Consider the following 14,187-nt stretch of genomic DNA (forward strand, 5'->3'; position numbering starts at 1 on the left):
CTGGGAACAATAAAGTTTTTGACTGCGTCTGAATTCGTCCACACCCAGCCGAAGCCGTGGCGCGAGGCCAACAAGGAAAATGGCGAGCTCCTCCAGCTCATGCTGGGAAAGCTCCCAGCAGCAGGCCGGCTGTTTCCATTTCACTCCTCAGATGTTTGAACGTGTCCGTGTGCAGAGTGACGTTTTAACCACACACAAGCAAGAAAACGTGTGAATTCTTCCATTTACACTGAAGTCAACAACAGGCAGGAGCGAGCTCCCCGATTTTATCCCACCCCTGAATTAAAACCGTATTCTGCTCATTTCCACCTGAATGCTGTTATCCTGCACTGCGCTGGAGCTGGAGCAGGAATACAAACACTCCAGGTCGTAATCCTGCAGGAGCCGAGCTGCACGTGGGCAGATTAACTCAACTAATCTGGAGAAAAATAGAACTAACAGTTCAGTTTAACAGCCGCGCTGCAGTGAACACAAACAGTAACTAGAACTGACGCTTAGACAAAATAAACTGAGAAAGAAATTAAATGTTTTATCATTTGTTAAAAGATAAAATGAGTGATTCAAACAGCCCAAAGAAGGTGACACCAACGTCTGCAAGAAAATGATTTAAAAATATGCAAAATCAGAGTGAGCGCAACGATTTGGGGATCATTCGGGTACGAACACTGGAAAGTGTAAATGTTATATTTTTGTAAGTTGTAATTAAAGCAAACGTGACTGTAACATGTGATGTTTAAGGAGGAGCAGATGATTGGCTGCAGAAAGAGGAAGTGTGGTACTGCATGAGGAAGTACGTGAGGGTGGTGCAGGACATGAGGACAAAGGTGTGGAGCAGGAGTGACAGGTGGGGGTGGGATTACATCGGGATCTGCTCTGAGCTCCTTCCTGTCTGCGTCGCTGATAGACAGACTGACAGGTGACGTCAGGCAGGAGTCTGCAGACAACACTGCGATCTGCAGCGAGAGCGGGCGGAGGAGAGCCTGGAGAGGTGGAGGCGTGCTCTGGAGACAAGATGAAGGAAAGTCAGTGGAAGCGAGACAAAGAGAGAAAGAGAAGGTTTAAAGACCGAAGGTGTTCAAATGTTCAGACCGCTCAGAGCCACAGAGGCTGAGATGGTCTGAGCGTGTGCAGGAGGGAGGAGGGGGGTGAAGATGGAGCAGTGAAGGAGGACATGCAGAGGGGTGGTGTAACAGAGGAGCATGCTGGGACAGGAGGAGGTGGAGGCAGGCGATGCTGGTCTAATCAAATCTGTTTGTTTTTGCTTTATTAATCATTCTGAGAAACAAACTAAACATCAGCTGTCAGTATGAGTTTAATGGTTTAAGTGCTAAACTGGTTTAGAGTGATGCACTACTGTAACACAATGAATATAGTGGGAAACGGTTCCGCTGACCACACTCCATCAGCTGATGGGACCCGCGTCATGTGACCACCGTGGTTTGGTTTAAAGGAAAGTAACCGTATAAAGCTGGAAGTGGAGCACGAGAGGATGTGCAACCAAAACTGCTCGGCAAGCTTCAAAAACACCATCTTTGTTCGAAACGTGTCGCTCATCGTCCTGCGACAGCAGCCTGCAGTCAGCCTGCGACTCAGCTGGCACTTACATGCAACCTGTTTCTGATGAAACAGCAACTGTAGCAAACCTTCAGAACTCATGTGTGTGTTGCATTCTGCATGGACAGAAGTTCAACCATCACCTCTGCAGGCAGCAGCCTTCCTGCTCTGTGGGAGGAACCAGAGTAAAAGCAGTTGCAGTGCCGAGTCGAGCCACTGCTGTCAGGTGGCCTGAGCAATCACGCCACACGTTATCCTTCTATAATATCACAAAACGGCCACCGACTTCCTGTTTCTTTGTTGCTATCGAGCTGTGAGCTCGCTCTGCAGCTAGCTTTATCGGGCCGAGGATGATTTGTCAGTTGAGCTGATTAGCCGTGATCTCAGGACGGCGGTGCGTAAGACGAGCCCCCCGTTTGTGAATTCCCATTTTGTTTATTTAATGAAATATTTGATGTCCCTGATATTTGGTGATATTTATTGTCTCTGTCTCGATGCAGCGCTAGACAAAAACACTACGCTGTATTTTGTTCCTCTCCTCTAGCCTACACGCAGCTCTGCAGACAGTAGGCTACGTGTCGTAGTGCTTTACTGTCAGCAGGGGGCAGCGTCTCAAACAGACTGGTGGCAGGACCGAGTATTTCTGGAAATTTACTTTAAGATGCTGTTAGTTTGTGACCTCATAGGTCTGACTGTGAAAATTCATATAAAACAAACTGAAACTTAAGAAACTTAATGCAAAAGGCCTGAAAAGTGTTTCCAGCTGCTCAGACGGCAGTTACACGACTTTAAAATGACAGTTTCACGATGTTTGTACAAAGCTGGGACAGAAGCACGAGCCGCCAATAACACAAATCTATTATTTCTCAACAACCACGTCTCGTCCATCAAACTTATATTCATAGTTTAGTTCAGCTCACCTCGTGCTTCATTAACTGAAGTGTGTGAGGTGAACGAGGACGAAAGCTGCTGCTGGTTTTTTAGGCTTTTAATCTGAAGATTAACTGGAGGAAAATAAAACGAGGTTAAAAACAGCTGCTGCAGGAACGGCGAAGCCAGAGGGTTAAAAAAAGAAACGGAAAAATGAGTAAATGTCTGCACTCTCCATCTGTATGACACACACACACACACACACACACACACACACACACACACACACACACACACACACACAGAGCTGTGCTGCCACCTTGTGGCTGATCTGAGTCCCTGCAGCAGCTTTCATCACTTTAATCTGCAGATCACGTCTGCTCCTCAGAGTCACAGCATCCAGAGAGTGCTACAACGCACACACACGCACGCACACGCACACACCCATGCACGCACATGCAGAGCTCCTTCTTCCACGACAACGACCGGCGTTTACACCCATCAGGAGCTCATCTCCTCGTCTGGATGCAGAACGAGCGAGCGGTCCGACTCACCTGATGCTGCTGTGGAGTGCTGGCGTCGAGCTCGCCTTCCTGAAGCCGTCTTTGAGGATGGAGCGACGCCACGAGTCTCTCTCCGACTTGGACCTGACCGGAGGGCCGCCGTCATCCTTGGAGCCTCCTCGGAGCCCCGCCCCCGAGGCGCTGAGGGCAAGTTCGGAGCGAGACGTTTCAGAGGCGGCGGACGGGTCCGGACGGGCCAGCGGGGCGAAGCTGAGCTCGATAATCTGCTTGGCGCTCTCACAGATCTGACTCTGAACACAGACGGGACAGCGTTACATCCTGCTGCGCACAGGAAGCAGCGACACACCTCCTCTCCACGTCCTACCTGGATCTCCGGCGTGAGGGTGGGCAGGTCGAAGGTGAACACGGATGTGGATCCCGAGGTCAGCAGGTCCACGCTGTCCAGGCTGCTGTATGACGTGCCCTTGGCTCGGTGGGACTCCATGATGCTCTCGAAGTGGCGGCTGAAGGAGTCCAGGTTGCTGTCGGAGGGTCGGCGGGGGCTGCCGATGGAGATCGGAGACTTGAGGCCGCCGTGGGTGTCGGAGGACTCCGGCGACCTGAGGAAGAGGAGTTAAACGTGTTAAAGCCTGACTGCGTGTTTAATCCTGGGTTTCACAGACGCTCACGCCGAGTCTCATCAGTGCAAACTGGGATCAAAGAAAAGTTTAAAAAGCCGAGCGGGAGGAATCGGGCTCCAAAGAGGAGGAAAAGGTCTGCACACACGGCCTCTCAGTTTGCACGCATGTGCATTAAAGAGGATGAATGAAGCAGGACAGACGACTGCCTCCCACACAGGCAGCCCTTCTTCCTCAGCTGCAGGACTGAATATAGATCAGGGGGGTCAAATAGACGGCCTGCGGGCCAGAAACGGCCCACTGCGTGGCTTTTAAAATGTGGCCTGTCATAGGCCAGAAAAGTAAGATACAGGACTGAAATCAGGATTTTACTGTTAAATTTAATCTGACAGGAGAAAAGCTTCTTCCAGCATTTACAACTGAACACAACTTTTGTGGTTGTCAGATAATAAATCCTTCATTTCTGTGTAGCAGCATCTCGTGTGGTTATTCAGACGCAGGCAGGGCGGAGCTTTGAAGATTTGACAGATTTTCGAGCGCCGTGTACATAAAATCGTTTCGAGGTCAGTAAACACAACCAGAATTCATACATAAGGCACACGGGATTATAAGGGGCACTGTCGATTTTCAGAAAAATCAAAGGATTGATTTTAAGTGCACCGTATTTTCCAAACAACACGGTAATAACGACGGCCCGCTAGCATGCGCTACCAAAAATAGTGCTTTGTTGTGTATCTGACGGACGAAAGCTAAACCAGTTCCACACCACTGAAGTTGCAGCATTTTTACAAACCAGTTCTGGTTCATCCGTTTCATTTAACGATCCACTTTCGCTCTTCTCATTCTGCGTCGCCGCCATGTGCGTATGTAAACAAAGGGACTGCGCATGCGCGTTTTACCCACATTCTATCGCAATATTTCATTTTCCTATCGTTGCCCAAAATTACACCGGTATTACCGTGAACGGTATGATATAGCCCAGCCCTAGTTGGACGTCCTCCCCCTGCAGCCCCTTTCCTCGCCCTCTCACCCCTTCAGCAGCAGGCTGAGCACCTCCTCCTCCTTCATGGCTCTCTGTCTCTGTTGGTCTCCCTGCATCCTGACGCTGGCCCAGCTCACCACTCCTCCTTCTTCCTCATCTTCCTCGTCTTCCTCCTCCTCCTCCCCATCAACCTCCTTCCTTCCACCTGGGTGAGGTTTTGGGGAGGGGTCGGCGGGGTTGAAGTTGGAGTTTCCGAGGACACTGCGGTTACTTCCGAAGGCCGAGTCCGCCTCCTCGGCTGCCTCCGCCCGCATTACCTACACCACACAGAAGATGATGATAACGTATTTTAAAAGAAACCAGATGAGATGCAAACAAGTGGAGGTGCACGCACCTCGTCCAGGTCGGTCTCACGGTAGCAGCGCAGAGGCACGGCGTCCAGGTCCGTCTCCGAGTATTTGAGGGTTCGCCGGATGATGCCAGTCTTGGGGGTGGAGCCTCGAGGGTCGGTGGTCACCAGTTCCACCTCGATCTGCCGCACCTCGTGATGAGACAGCTTTTGTCCCTCGGTTTCCCGCCCCCTCCTCTGATTGCCTGGTTTTAGATGGAGGGAAGAGGGTGGGGTTGGACTGGGCGAGCTGCTGGTTGGAGGCGTCGTGGACGGAGCGTCTACGGGAGGAAAAAGCAGATGGTCATAACTCCAAGTGTCAAAGAGTACAAAAAAGGTCCAACGAAGTGTTGAAGCTAAACTCTGATTGCCCCCCAGTTTTCTGTCATTTTTATCCAATTCTAGTTTTTTATGATAGCACCAAATCTTAAAGGCAACTTCAAGGTGGTTCCTATTGTAAGGTACTGACCTGCAATAACACAGAGAAACCCCAACAATCAACAACGCCATAGGAGCAAACACTTAGCGACAGCGGGGAGGAAAAACGCCGTTTTAACTAGAGATGGACCGATCCGATATTACGTATCGGTATCGGTCCGATACTGACCTAAATTACTGGATCGGATATCGGAGGGAAATAAAAAAATATAATCCGATCCATTAAATATCAAAAAAGCACCTCACAAAACTTGCGACACGGCGTAACTCGGCTCATAACCGTAGCACGTCGGAGCAGTGTGCGTCACGTGATAGAGCAGCTGTGTGTATTTGTAGCCTCGCTACCAAACCAGCATTTCATCTCCGAGGAAGTTATCCCAGAGAGACGTAAAGCAAGTGTGTAAGTTCATCTCTGAATGTTTGTAAAGCATTCCCACGTTAAGCTTAACAACCGATATATGGAGCGACTGCCTCTCTCTCCCTCTGCTGCTGCTACTTCAATCGTGAAACTGATCAATGATCAGCTGATCGGCTTTTCTGTCGCGAGTCCGTCTCTCTTCTTTGTTTTTGGCCCACTTTGCACCAGAAAGAGGAAACCAGCGGCTGAACAACAGCAGCACGTTTAAGCTTGATAAGCTGTTGTTAGAATGTATTTAATATTACTTTCTACACCAGGATCCTTTTCACGTAGCTGACGGCTGGTAACTGTGCAGGGGCGGATCTAGCAAAGTGTAGCCAGGGGGCCGATAGGGCATGAACAGGGAAAAGGGGCACAAAGACATACTTTTCTTTCTTATTCTCATTTAAAATATGTAGCTTTTAATAAATAATTATCTGAATCTTACACCCAAAGTTTTAATCTGATGTAAAATGTATAGAAGTCCATTACTGTATATAGTAACTGTTAAGTCTAATATACCCTAGTAAGCTATAGTACTTATTCCTTTGGAAAGATACCATCTGTGCAGTCTGCAATTCTGTTGAAGAAAGATGTTGAATCTATTTAATTATTCTTGAAAAATAATTTATTTCTGTGCATTTTTTTTTCACCCTGCATCAAATTAAAGTTGATTACATCGATTAAGCATCATGAGGTGGAGGGTGGGGGGTGGTTCCCTATTTTTTTTGCTGGGAGTTTGCAACCCTATTAGTTAGGTTGCTTAATATTTCTGCTAAGTACTCTTTAAAATACCAGAATAGGGAGGATGGAGCAGGTTTAAGTTTATTAGATTGATCAGTGTTGCTGAACTATGAAATATTTTGGGTGCAGTGTATTTTTTACATACAGGTATAACAGAATAGCTTTAGTGTTGTTGTTTATTTAAACTTGAGGATGAACTTATACAAAATGCAGCAAGATATTAAAAAAACAGTTTTATTGATTAAAAAACACACTATATCGGATTCATATCGGTATCGGCAGATATCCAAATTTATGATATCGGTATCGGTATCGGACAAAAAAAAAGTGGTATCGTGCCATCTCTAATTTTAACTGGAAGTAACCTCAGAACGAGGTTCTATATCCGGTCTTCCTTTGCTCACCCCAAACCAGTTACAGGATACAGACATGCTGTTTAAAAGAGGCAGAGATCTAATTTTTACAACTACTCTTTCAAGGATGTTTGATATGAAAGGAAGGTTGGAGATTGGCCTATAATTAGCTAAGACAGCTGGGTCTAGAGATGCTTTTTAAGTAAAGGTTTAACTACAGCCAGCTTGAAGGCCTGTGGTACATAGCCGATTATTAGAGATAGGTTGATCAGATTTAAGATTGAAGCATTAATTAATGGCAGGACTTCTTTGAGCAGTTTTGTAGGAATGGGGTCTAAAAGACATGTTGATGGTTTGGAGGAATTAATTATTGAAGTTAACTCAGAGTCCAGAGTAAACATCAGTAGTGTTAAAAGTAGCTGTACCTATTGATACGCCTGTTGGATGGCTATTTATTTTTCTCTAATGGTTCAAATTTTAAGTGTGAAGAAGTTCATGAAGTCATTACTAGTTAGCGTTAAAGGGATGGTTGGCTCAACAGAGCTCTGACTGTTTGTCAGCCTGGTTACAGTGCTGAAGAGAACCCTGGGGTTGTTCCTGCGCTCCTCGATCGGTGATGAATGATAAGGTGTTTGTGAGTCCAGCAGATATCCTCATGAAACTTTGATGGATCATAGTGTGAATAAAGTTTAATGTAGAGGAACCAGGAACCAGCACTAGAACCCTGGATTTGGACCAGTGTCTGATATTTCACTACGTACAAGTGCAAACAAATTAGAGGACAGTTTAGATCATTGATTAAATTACACAAAGTTATTGTATAAATTGGATCAGTTTATACAGAAAAGGACTGCAGATAAACTGTGTTCCATGTTGAGACTTGACTTTATCAATATCAATAGCAAACACTCTACAGTGACGTTACCTGTTGAACAAACAGGACAGAAGAAGACATTTCACAGAGTTCCATGAAAGCTTTTCCTCTGAGCTCAGAGTTACGTCGACACGATCAGAGCTCCAGCTCAGAGCACACCAGCAGAAACTTTAAGACTCGGTTCTGTGTCGTTTAGGGCTGACGCCCAGTTTTAAGTGAGGACATGAAGAACAGGAAGTGAGCGGTGATGTGTAGCAGCACCTGTGAGCAGAGTTGTACTCTCTGTAAAACCCCTTTGAGCTTACGTTAAGCTGCAGCTTCGGCTAATTGGCTTAGAAAACGCTGGGAACTCTGGGAGCTCCGTGTTTACGCCACAGCAGCAGAGAAAAGACAGAACGGCCCTTTAACCTGCTGCAAACAGACTCCAGATCATCATTACACACTGTTGCTGCTGCCTCTGTGCACACCTGTGCTACTATGTCAGATTTGTTTGAAGAATACAAAGCCTGTAAGGTCGTATTTACCTGCTGCAGTATCTACGAGCACACGAAGAGGTGGGTGTGGCTTCACTTAAGGGCTGTGGTTAAATTATATATGCTGTAACATTTACAGTATGATGCCAGAAACACACACACACGTCTGAGCTTCACAAACAGTCATTAGTAAAGAGCCGCCATCAACACTGGTATTTACCTGCAGACGCCTCGCCTGCTTCACAGAAAGCCCACCAACACCGTCACTCAGCAGGTGACCTCCACCAACACTACTGTTTTAACCTGTCCAGGTGTCGGCGCTCATGCTCCCACCTGCTTAATATTCCAGTTCATACTCTGAGAAACTCTGAACTCATAAAAGCTGCTGTTGTACTTAAAGAGATGAAATTGGCTGACTGAGTGAATTATTGATGAAAATCTAAGAATACATTTGTGGAGCGTCGTGTGTCTGTAACGAGTCCTACGATTGTGACGCACTAAAATAAATCTGACATTTACAGATGTTAGAGTTTATAATAATGTGCGGCTGCTAACATAAACACGAGTACACGTCCATACTGAGAAACACAGAGTTTGGACCCAACGTGGACAGAAACGTCTTCTTTCTGATAGAGTTTATGTGCATTTGGTCCGCGGTGTTGGACCTGAGGTCAAAGGTCACGTAGGAACTGCCTACCGCACCTTTACTGCAGCAGCTCTTCTGGCTTCCGAACAGGAACTCCCACTTGGCCTGGGCGATCTTCTGCGACCTGGAGGACAGAGCTGTCGCTGATCCGACGTCTGACTGAAATGGACAGGAAGTAGCATGTTTACATGTGTTTATAAACACGTGAAGGAAGCAGCGGTGCGGTGGATACGTGCCGTTCGCCGACACATTAAAGAGAAGCAGAGTTTGAGCTGGTTCTTTGTGTTTTAATTGCTGTGATAGTCTAAAGCAAAATCATCATCATCATTATTTAAATGTTAAGGCGGTCCCGTTTCAGCGCCCAGCACAGCGGGAGGAAACCGTGTGTGACGGAAACAAAGACAAGTCACTGAATCAAAGTCACAGCTGGAGCTTTACTTTGCTTTCATTATCGATTTATTGCAGTCGAGGTGAAGAAGACTTAACACACACTCTACTTGATGACCTCCTCTTACACAACCACACCCTCAGCCCCCTCCCATCCATCCGACCTGCATCCCCGAGCCACCGTCTGCTGTATCGTGGCTCGACTGGCTCGAGGTCTCCGGGGACAGACTGTCCCTCAGGCTCCCCGTCACTCCACTGGAGCTCTGAGAGGACGGCCCGGCACCGCCGCTGTGGTCCTGGACCTCCTCTGTCTGATCCTTGGTCATGCCCACACCCAGCCTCTGCTGCTCCTGCCCCGATGTCTTCACCCCTTTTTCGCCTCCATCCTTTTCACGACTCTCGTCTTTGTGTGAAACGTAAACTCTGGGAGGTGCCTGACTGTAGTTTTCTTTGAGTTCGCTCCTGTCCTCCATCCACTCCTGCTGCCTGGAGGTCCAGCTCACAGGCAAAGCTTCCACGTTCGGTCTGGAGAGAGGTTTCCTGGTGATTTCAGGGCTGTCTCTGGGTGATCTCTCAGACAGGTGATCGTACTGCCTGCGCTCCATGCCGGGTGACCTGCGGTCTCCGGTGTACTGTGGCGGCTGGTAGCGGTGCAGGGAGGACGTGTCCTTACTCGATGATGCGTTCCGTTTCTGCCGTGGGTCCAGTTCAGGTGACTGAGAGGCAGCTGCACAGTACAATCTAGCAGGCATGGCTGGAGATGCTGGTGAGGAGAGGCCTTTCTGTGACGAGACAGGGGAAATTCGTCCTGGTTTAGTGTGAGGTACTGCCTTGTCATTTTTTTGACTGTGGTTCCAGGCATCCACCTGTAAAGTCTCAGGGGAGCTCCGTCCATAAAGGGTGGCGTACGGTTGTGATTCTTTCAGGGATGGCCGTGCAGTCTTGGGACTCTCGGGCCGGAAAGACTCAGGAGGAGTCGGAGACGGAGTTCGTCTCTCTGCAAAAATGCTGGAAAGTCTGCTGGCCTCCAGAGCTAACTTGGAAGCCACATCGAGGTTTGAGGATGGGGAGGCACTCCTCCTGCCGCTGACATCGCTGGCTGCATCACTCGCTCTGCTGCTGCAGCGGGACAACCTGTAGGGACTCCTGCTGGTTAAATTCAGTTTATTGCTTGAGCTGCTGCCTAGCCCGTCTGTGGCTTTTTGGCTGGTGTTGGTAGTGTTAACATTATAGGTGTTATTAGCACAGTGAGGAGTGGTCCCAGGTGTGCAGGAAGTGCTGGCAGGTAATACGCTAGTTTGAACCTCATGCTGGATGTCTGTGGGTCTCCCTGCAGGTAACGGTGGGTGAAATTTACTCGACTGTCTGGGGCTCTCGTCTCCCATCCACGGCCTGGGTTTGCTCGGTGTCGGGCCATTGGAGTGCAGTTTAGTGGCTGGATCTGCAGAGTAAGACCAGTAGCTAGTGTGGGCACACAGATGGTTGGAGGCGGGACTTCTGGGTAATCCGTTCACTGGACTACGGGAGAGGGTCCTGTCCAGTTCCATGAGCTGGGTCTTCCATGGCAGGGTGAGGGTGCTGCGGGGCAGGTCAGGTGAGCCCCCCCAGGACCGGCAGCGAGAAGGCTGATAATGCCGAGGCAGGGAGGGGCTGCTGTTCTCAAATCGGTGACCTCCAAATCTGCGCTTAAGCTCTGGAGATCCAAACTCCTCAGGGGCCCTGTAGGTGGCACCTCTGGCCACTGAGTCCAGGTCAGCTCTCTGCAGGTAAGGTGAGCCCCGCGGGGCTGGACTCTGAGCTGGGCAGGCGTGGCTCTGTGACAGGTGACCGTTGTATGACATTGGATCGCTGAGCCTCTTCCGAAGGTGAGCGGGCAGCACCTTCCCGCTTCCCATTTCCTTGAAAGGACTGTCCGGCTCATTTTGGGACAGAGAATTTCGGCGGGCGGCCGTGTTGTGAACGTTTGCTTTCTCTATGTAGCTAAACGACACCACAGATTTCCTCCCCTCATCGCCCTCCACCCCTGGGACCTCGCAGTGCCTGCGACCGCTGACTGGTGTGGAGGGCACAGTCAGCCTCCCAGAGGATGTTGATGATGGCGAGATAAACACCCTCCTCTGGTACGGATCCGTGTCTGAGGAACTGACGTGTCCAAGTGAGCCGTGGTGGCGTGGAGCGGTCATTCCCGGTGTAAGGACTTCAAGTAACTGCCCAAAACTGTCATGCAGTGCATCTTTTTGGTGAAGCTGTGTGTTCGACCCTGCAGAGGGAGAGTTCTGGAACTGGAAGTTGACCGACTGCCTGGAGGAGGTCTTTGAGAGAGGCAAGCTGTGGTTCTCGCCCCCCATGTGGTGCTGTATCGGAGAGAGATCCGGACTGGGGTTACGGCTGGAGTAGGCAGAGCTCCTCTGAGAGTGAGGGAGAACATCTGGACATTGAAGCATCAGATGACTGCAACCATCATCTCCTCGGACCGGCACCTTACCTTCCTCCTCAGCAACAGACCTCACCTCGACGTACAGGTGGAGGACCTTACCAGCCTGGGACATGTCTGCCCTTCCTTTAGTGTTCCCTGCTGTGGACCTGTGCTAAAAGTCCAAAGGGTCCTTAGACTTGTTGGTGCCCAGCATAGAATTCATCTAGTCTTTGGTGAGGGGCAGGACTGGGGTACCAGTTCCATCCTCCAGCTGCACATCTTCTCTTTGACCTGCAGCAAGAAACACAGACAGAGAGTTCACAGTTAATATTCCAGCTTATCCTCTACAAACATTGAATCCATAAAGGTTTGATCGTTTAAGCTCTGCTGTTTTAAACCTTACATTTTCTCACGATATCAAATCACCCACTTCAACCTCTTAACCACCCACTAGGCCAACCTCTGCAGGGTTGGATTTTCAGAATCAGAGAGACTTTATTTATCCCCAAGGGGCAATTAGGATTTGTTTTGGCATAATCCAAACCCTTACCTCCAAGTCTGGATTGGTCCACAGTGACCAAGTGGATGTTAAGAGGTTAATGACAGCTAGCATTCCTAAAACTCAGACTGAAAAAATGATCTTTTCCAAACAAAGTCCATTCAGGTTGGCATTTCAAATACAAACAAACTGAATTTGAGGCTTTTCCTGAGTGAATGTTTTAGGAACATCGCAGAATGATCATCATCAACAGGAAGTAGTTATTATGTAACTAAAACAGTTGTAGATGTCACTAGAAGCTACCAATCATATGGTTTCGACTGTACCACATGAAATTTACATGTAAAGTGTGACAGAAAGAAGCCTTCCACCCCATTAACTGCACAGCTTCAGGCTGGTGATCATGTTTGACCTCACGCTTCATCAGTTCTCACCCAATCCTGTATTTAGGTCACAGTGTCCTCAGACTGGTTCACTGCTAGAAACCAAAGCCCTCATGTTTTAGTCATCAGAGACAGAGTCCAACCCCACAGTGTGGGTTAGGGCTACGAAGGTGAATGTGTGGAAACTGGATGAGAACAGTTATGAAATTATGTGTATTATGAGTTTATTGTAATCTAATGTTGTCGTGTTGGAATAAAGTGGTCATGAAAGCAACCACAGGAACGCTGATGACAATGTCAGGAAAAAAATCAGAGCGGGACATTTTCTGATAACTCTCACACTTCTTATTTCTTTCTTAAAAAATATACATATATATATATATATACATATATATATATATATATATATATATATATATATATATATATATATATATATATATATATATATATATATATATATATATATATATATATATATATATATATATATATATATATATATATATATATATATATATATATATATATATATATATATATATATATATATATATATATATATATATATATATATATATATATATATATATATATATATATATATATATATATATATATATATATATATATACATACATATATATATATATATATACATATATATATATATATATACATACATACATATATATACAGTTAAGCCCATAATTATTCATACCCCTGCCAAATATTGACTTAAAGTTACTTTTGTTCAATATGCAAGTTCTTTTTTGAGCAGAAATGACACAGGTGTCTCCCCAAAGATAATAAGATGATGTACAAGAGGCATCATTGTGGAAAAAAAATATTTCTCAGGTTTTATTTATATTTTAGCAAAAAGTATCATGTCCAGAATTATTCATACCCTTCTCAATAATCAATAGAAAAAAAGCCTTTATTGGCTATTACAGCAATCAAACGCTTCCTATAATTGCAGACCAGCTTTCTGCATGTCTCCACAGGCATTTTGCCCATTCATCTTTAGCAATGAGCTCCAAATCTTTCAGGTTGGAGGGTCTTCTTGCCATCACCCTGATCTTTAGCTCCCTCCACAGATTCTCAATTGGATTCAAGTCAGGACTCTGGCTAGGCCACTGCAAAACGTTACTGGTGTTGTCTGCTAACCATTTCTTCACCACGTTTGCTGTATGTTTTGGGTTATTGTCGTGCTAAAATGTCCACTGGTTCCCAAGGCCAAGTTTTTCTGCAGACTGCCTGATGTTGTTGTTGAGAATCTTCATGTATTGCTCTTTTTCATGGTGCTGTTTACTGTGATTAGGTTCCATGGTCCATTGGCTAAAAAACACCCCCAAAGCATTAGGTTCCCACCACCATGTTTGACAGTGGGGATGGTGTTCTTTGGGTTGAAGGCTTCTCCATTTTTATGCCAAATGATCACAATGATGCCAACATCATTGTGACCAAATAATTCAATTTTTGTTTCATCTGACCATAACACTGAAGACCAGAAACCTTCTTCTTTGTCCAGATGAGCATTTGCAAAGGCCAAATGAGCTTTGGCATGCCTTAGAAGTGCCTGGAGAAGTGGCGTTTTCCTTGGTCTGCATCCGTGGAACCCAACAGTGTCCGTTGGACTGTC

General features: G+C 46.7%; 1 protein-coding gene across 3 annotated transcripts in view; it reads right to left on the minus strand.

The window, feature by feature from the left end:
- The window catches only part of psda (pleckstrin and Sec7 domain containing a), a 62,676-nt gene that overhangs the window by 34,235 nt on the left and 14,254 nt on the right, over positions 1 to 14,187 (minus strand). For 2 of the 3 annotated variants that reach the window (XM_031730302.2, XM_031730301.2), the window contains 6 exons: positions 9,412 to 11,954; positions 8,917 to 9,019; positions 4,942 to 5,216; positions 4,596 to 4,864; positions 3,313 to 3,547; positions 2,979 to 3,238 (listed from right to left, as the gene is read on the minus strand). In XM_031730302.2, the coding sequence (XP_031586162.2) occupies positions 2,979 to 3,238; positions 3,313 to 3,547; positions 4,596 to 4,864; positions 4,942 to 5,216; positions 8,917 to 9,019; positions 9,412 to 11,796 (3,527 nt within the window). In that variant the 5' untranslated portion in view covers positions 11,797 to 11,954. The remainder of the gene's footprint in view (positions 1 to 2,978; positions 3,239 to 3,312; positions 3,548 to 4,595; positions 4,865 to 4,941; positions 5,217 to 8,916; positions 9,020 to 9,411; positions 11,955 to 14,187) is intronic. The other variant, XM_031730304.2, reaches the window with a different exon arrangement.

Source organism: Oreochromis aureus, linkage group 13 (genome assembly GCF_013358895.1).
Source record: "Oreochromis aureus strain Israel breed Guangdong linkage group 13, ZZ_aureus, whole genome shotgun sequence".
NCBI classification, from domain to species: Eukaryota; Metazoa; Chordata; class Actinopteri; order Cichliformes; family Cichlidae; genus Oreochromis; species Oreochromis aureus.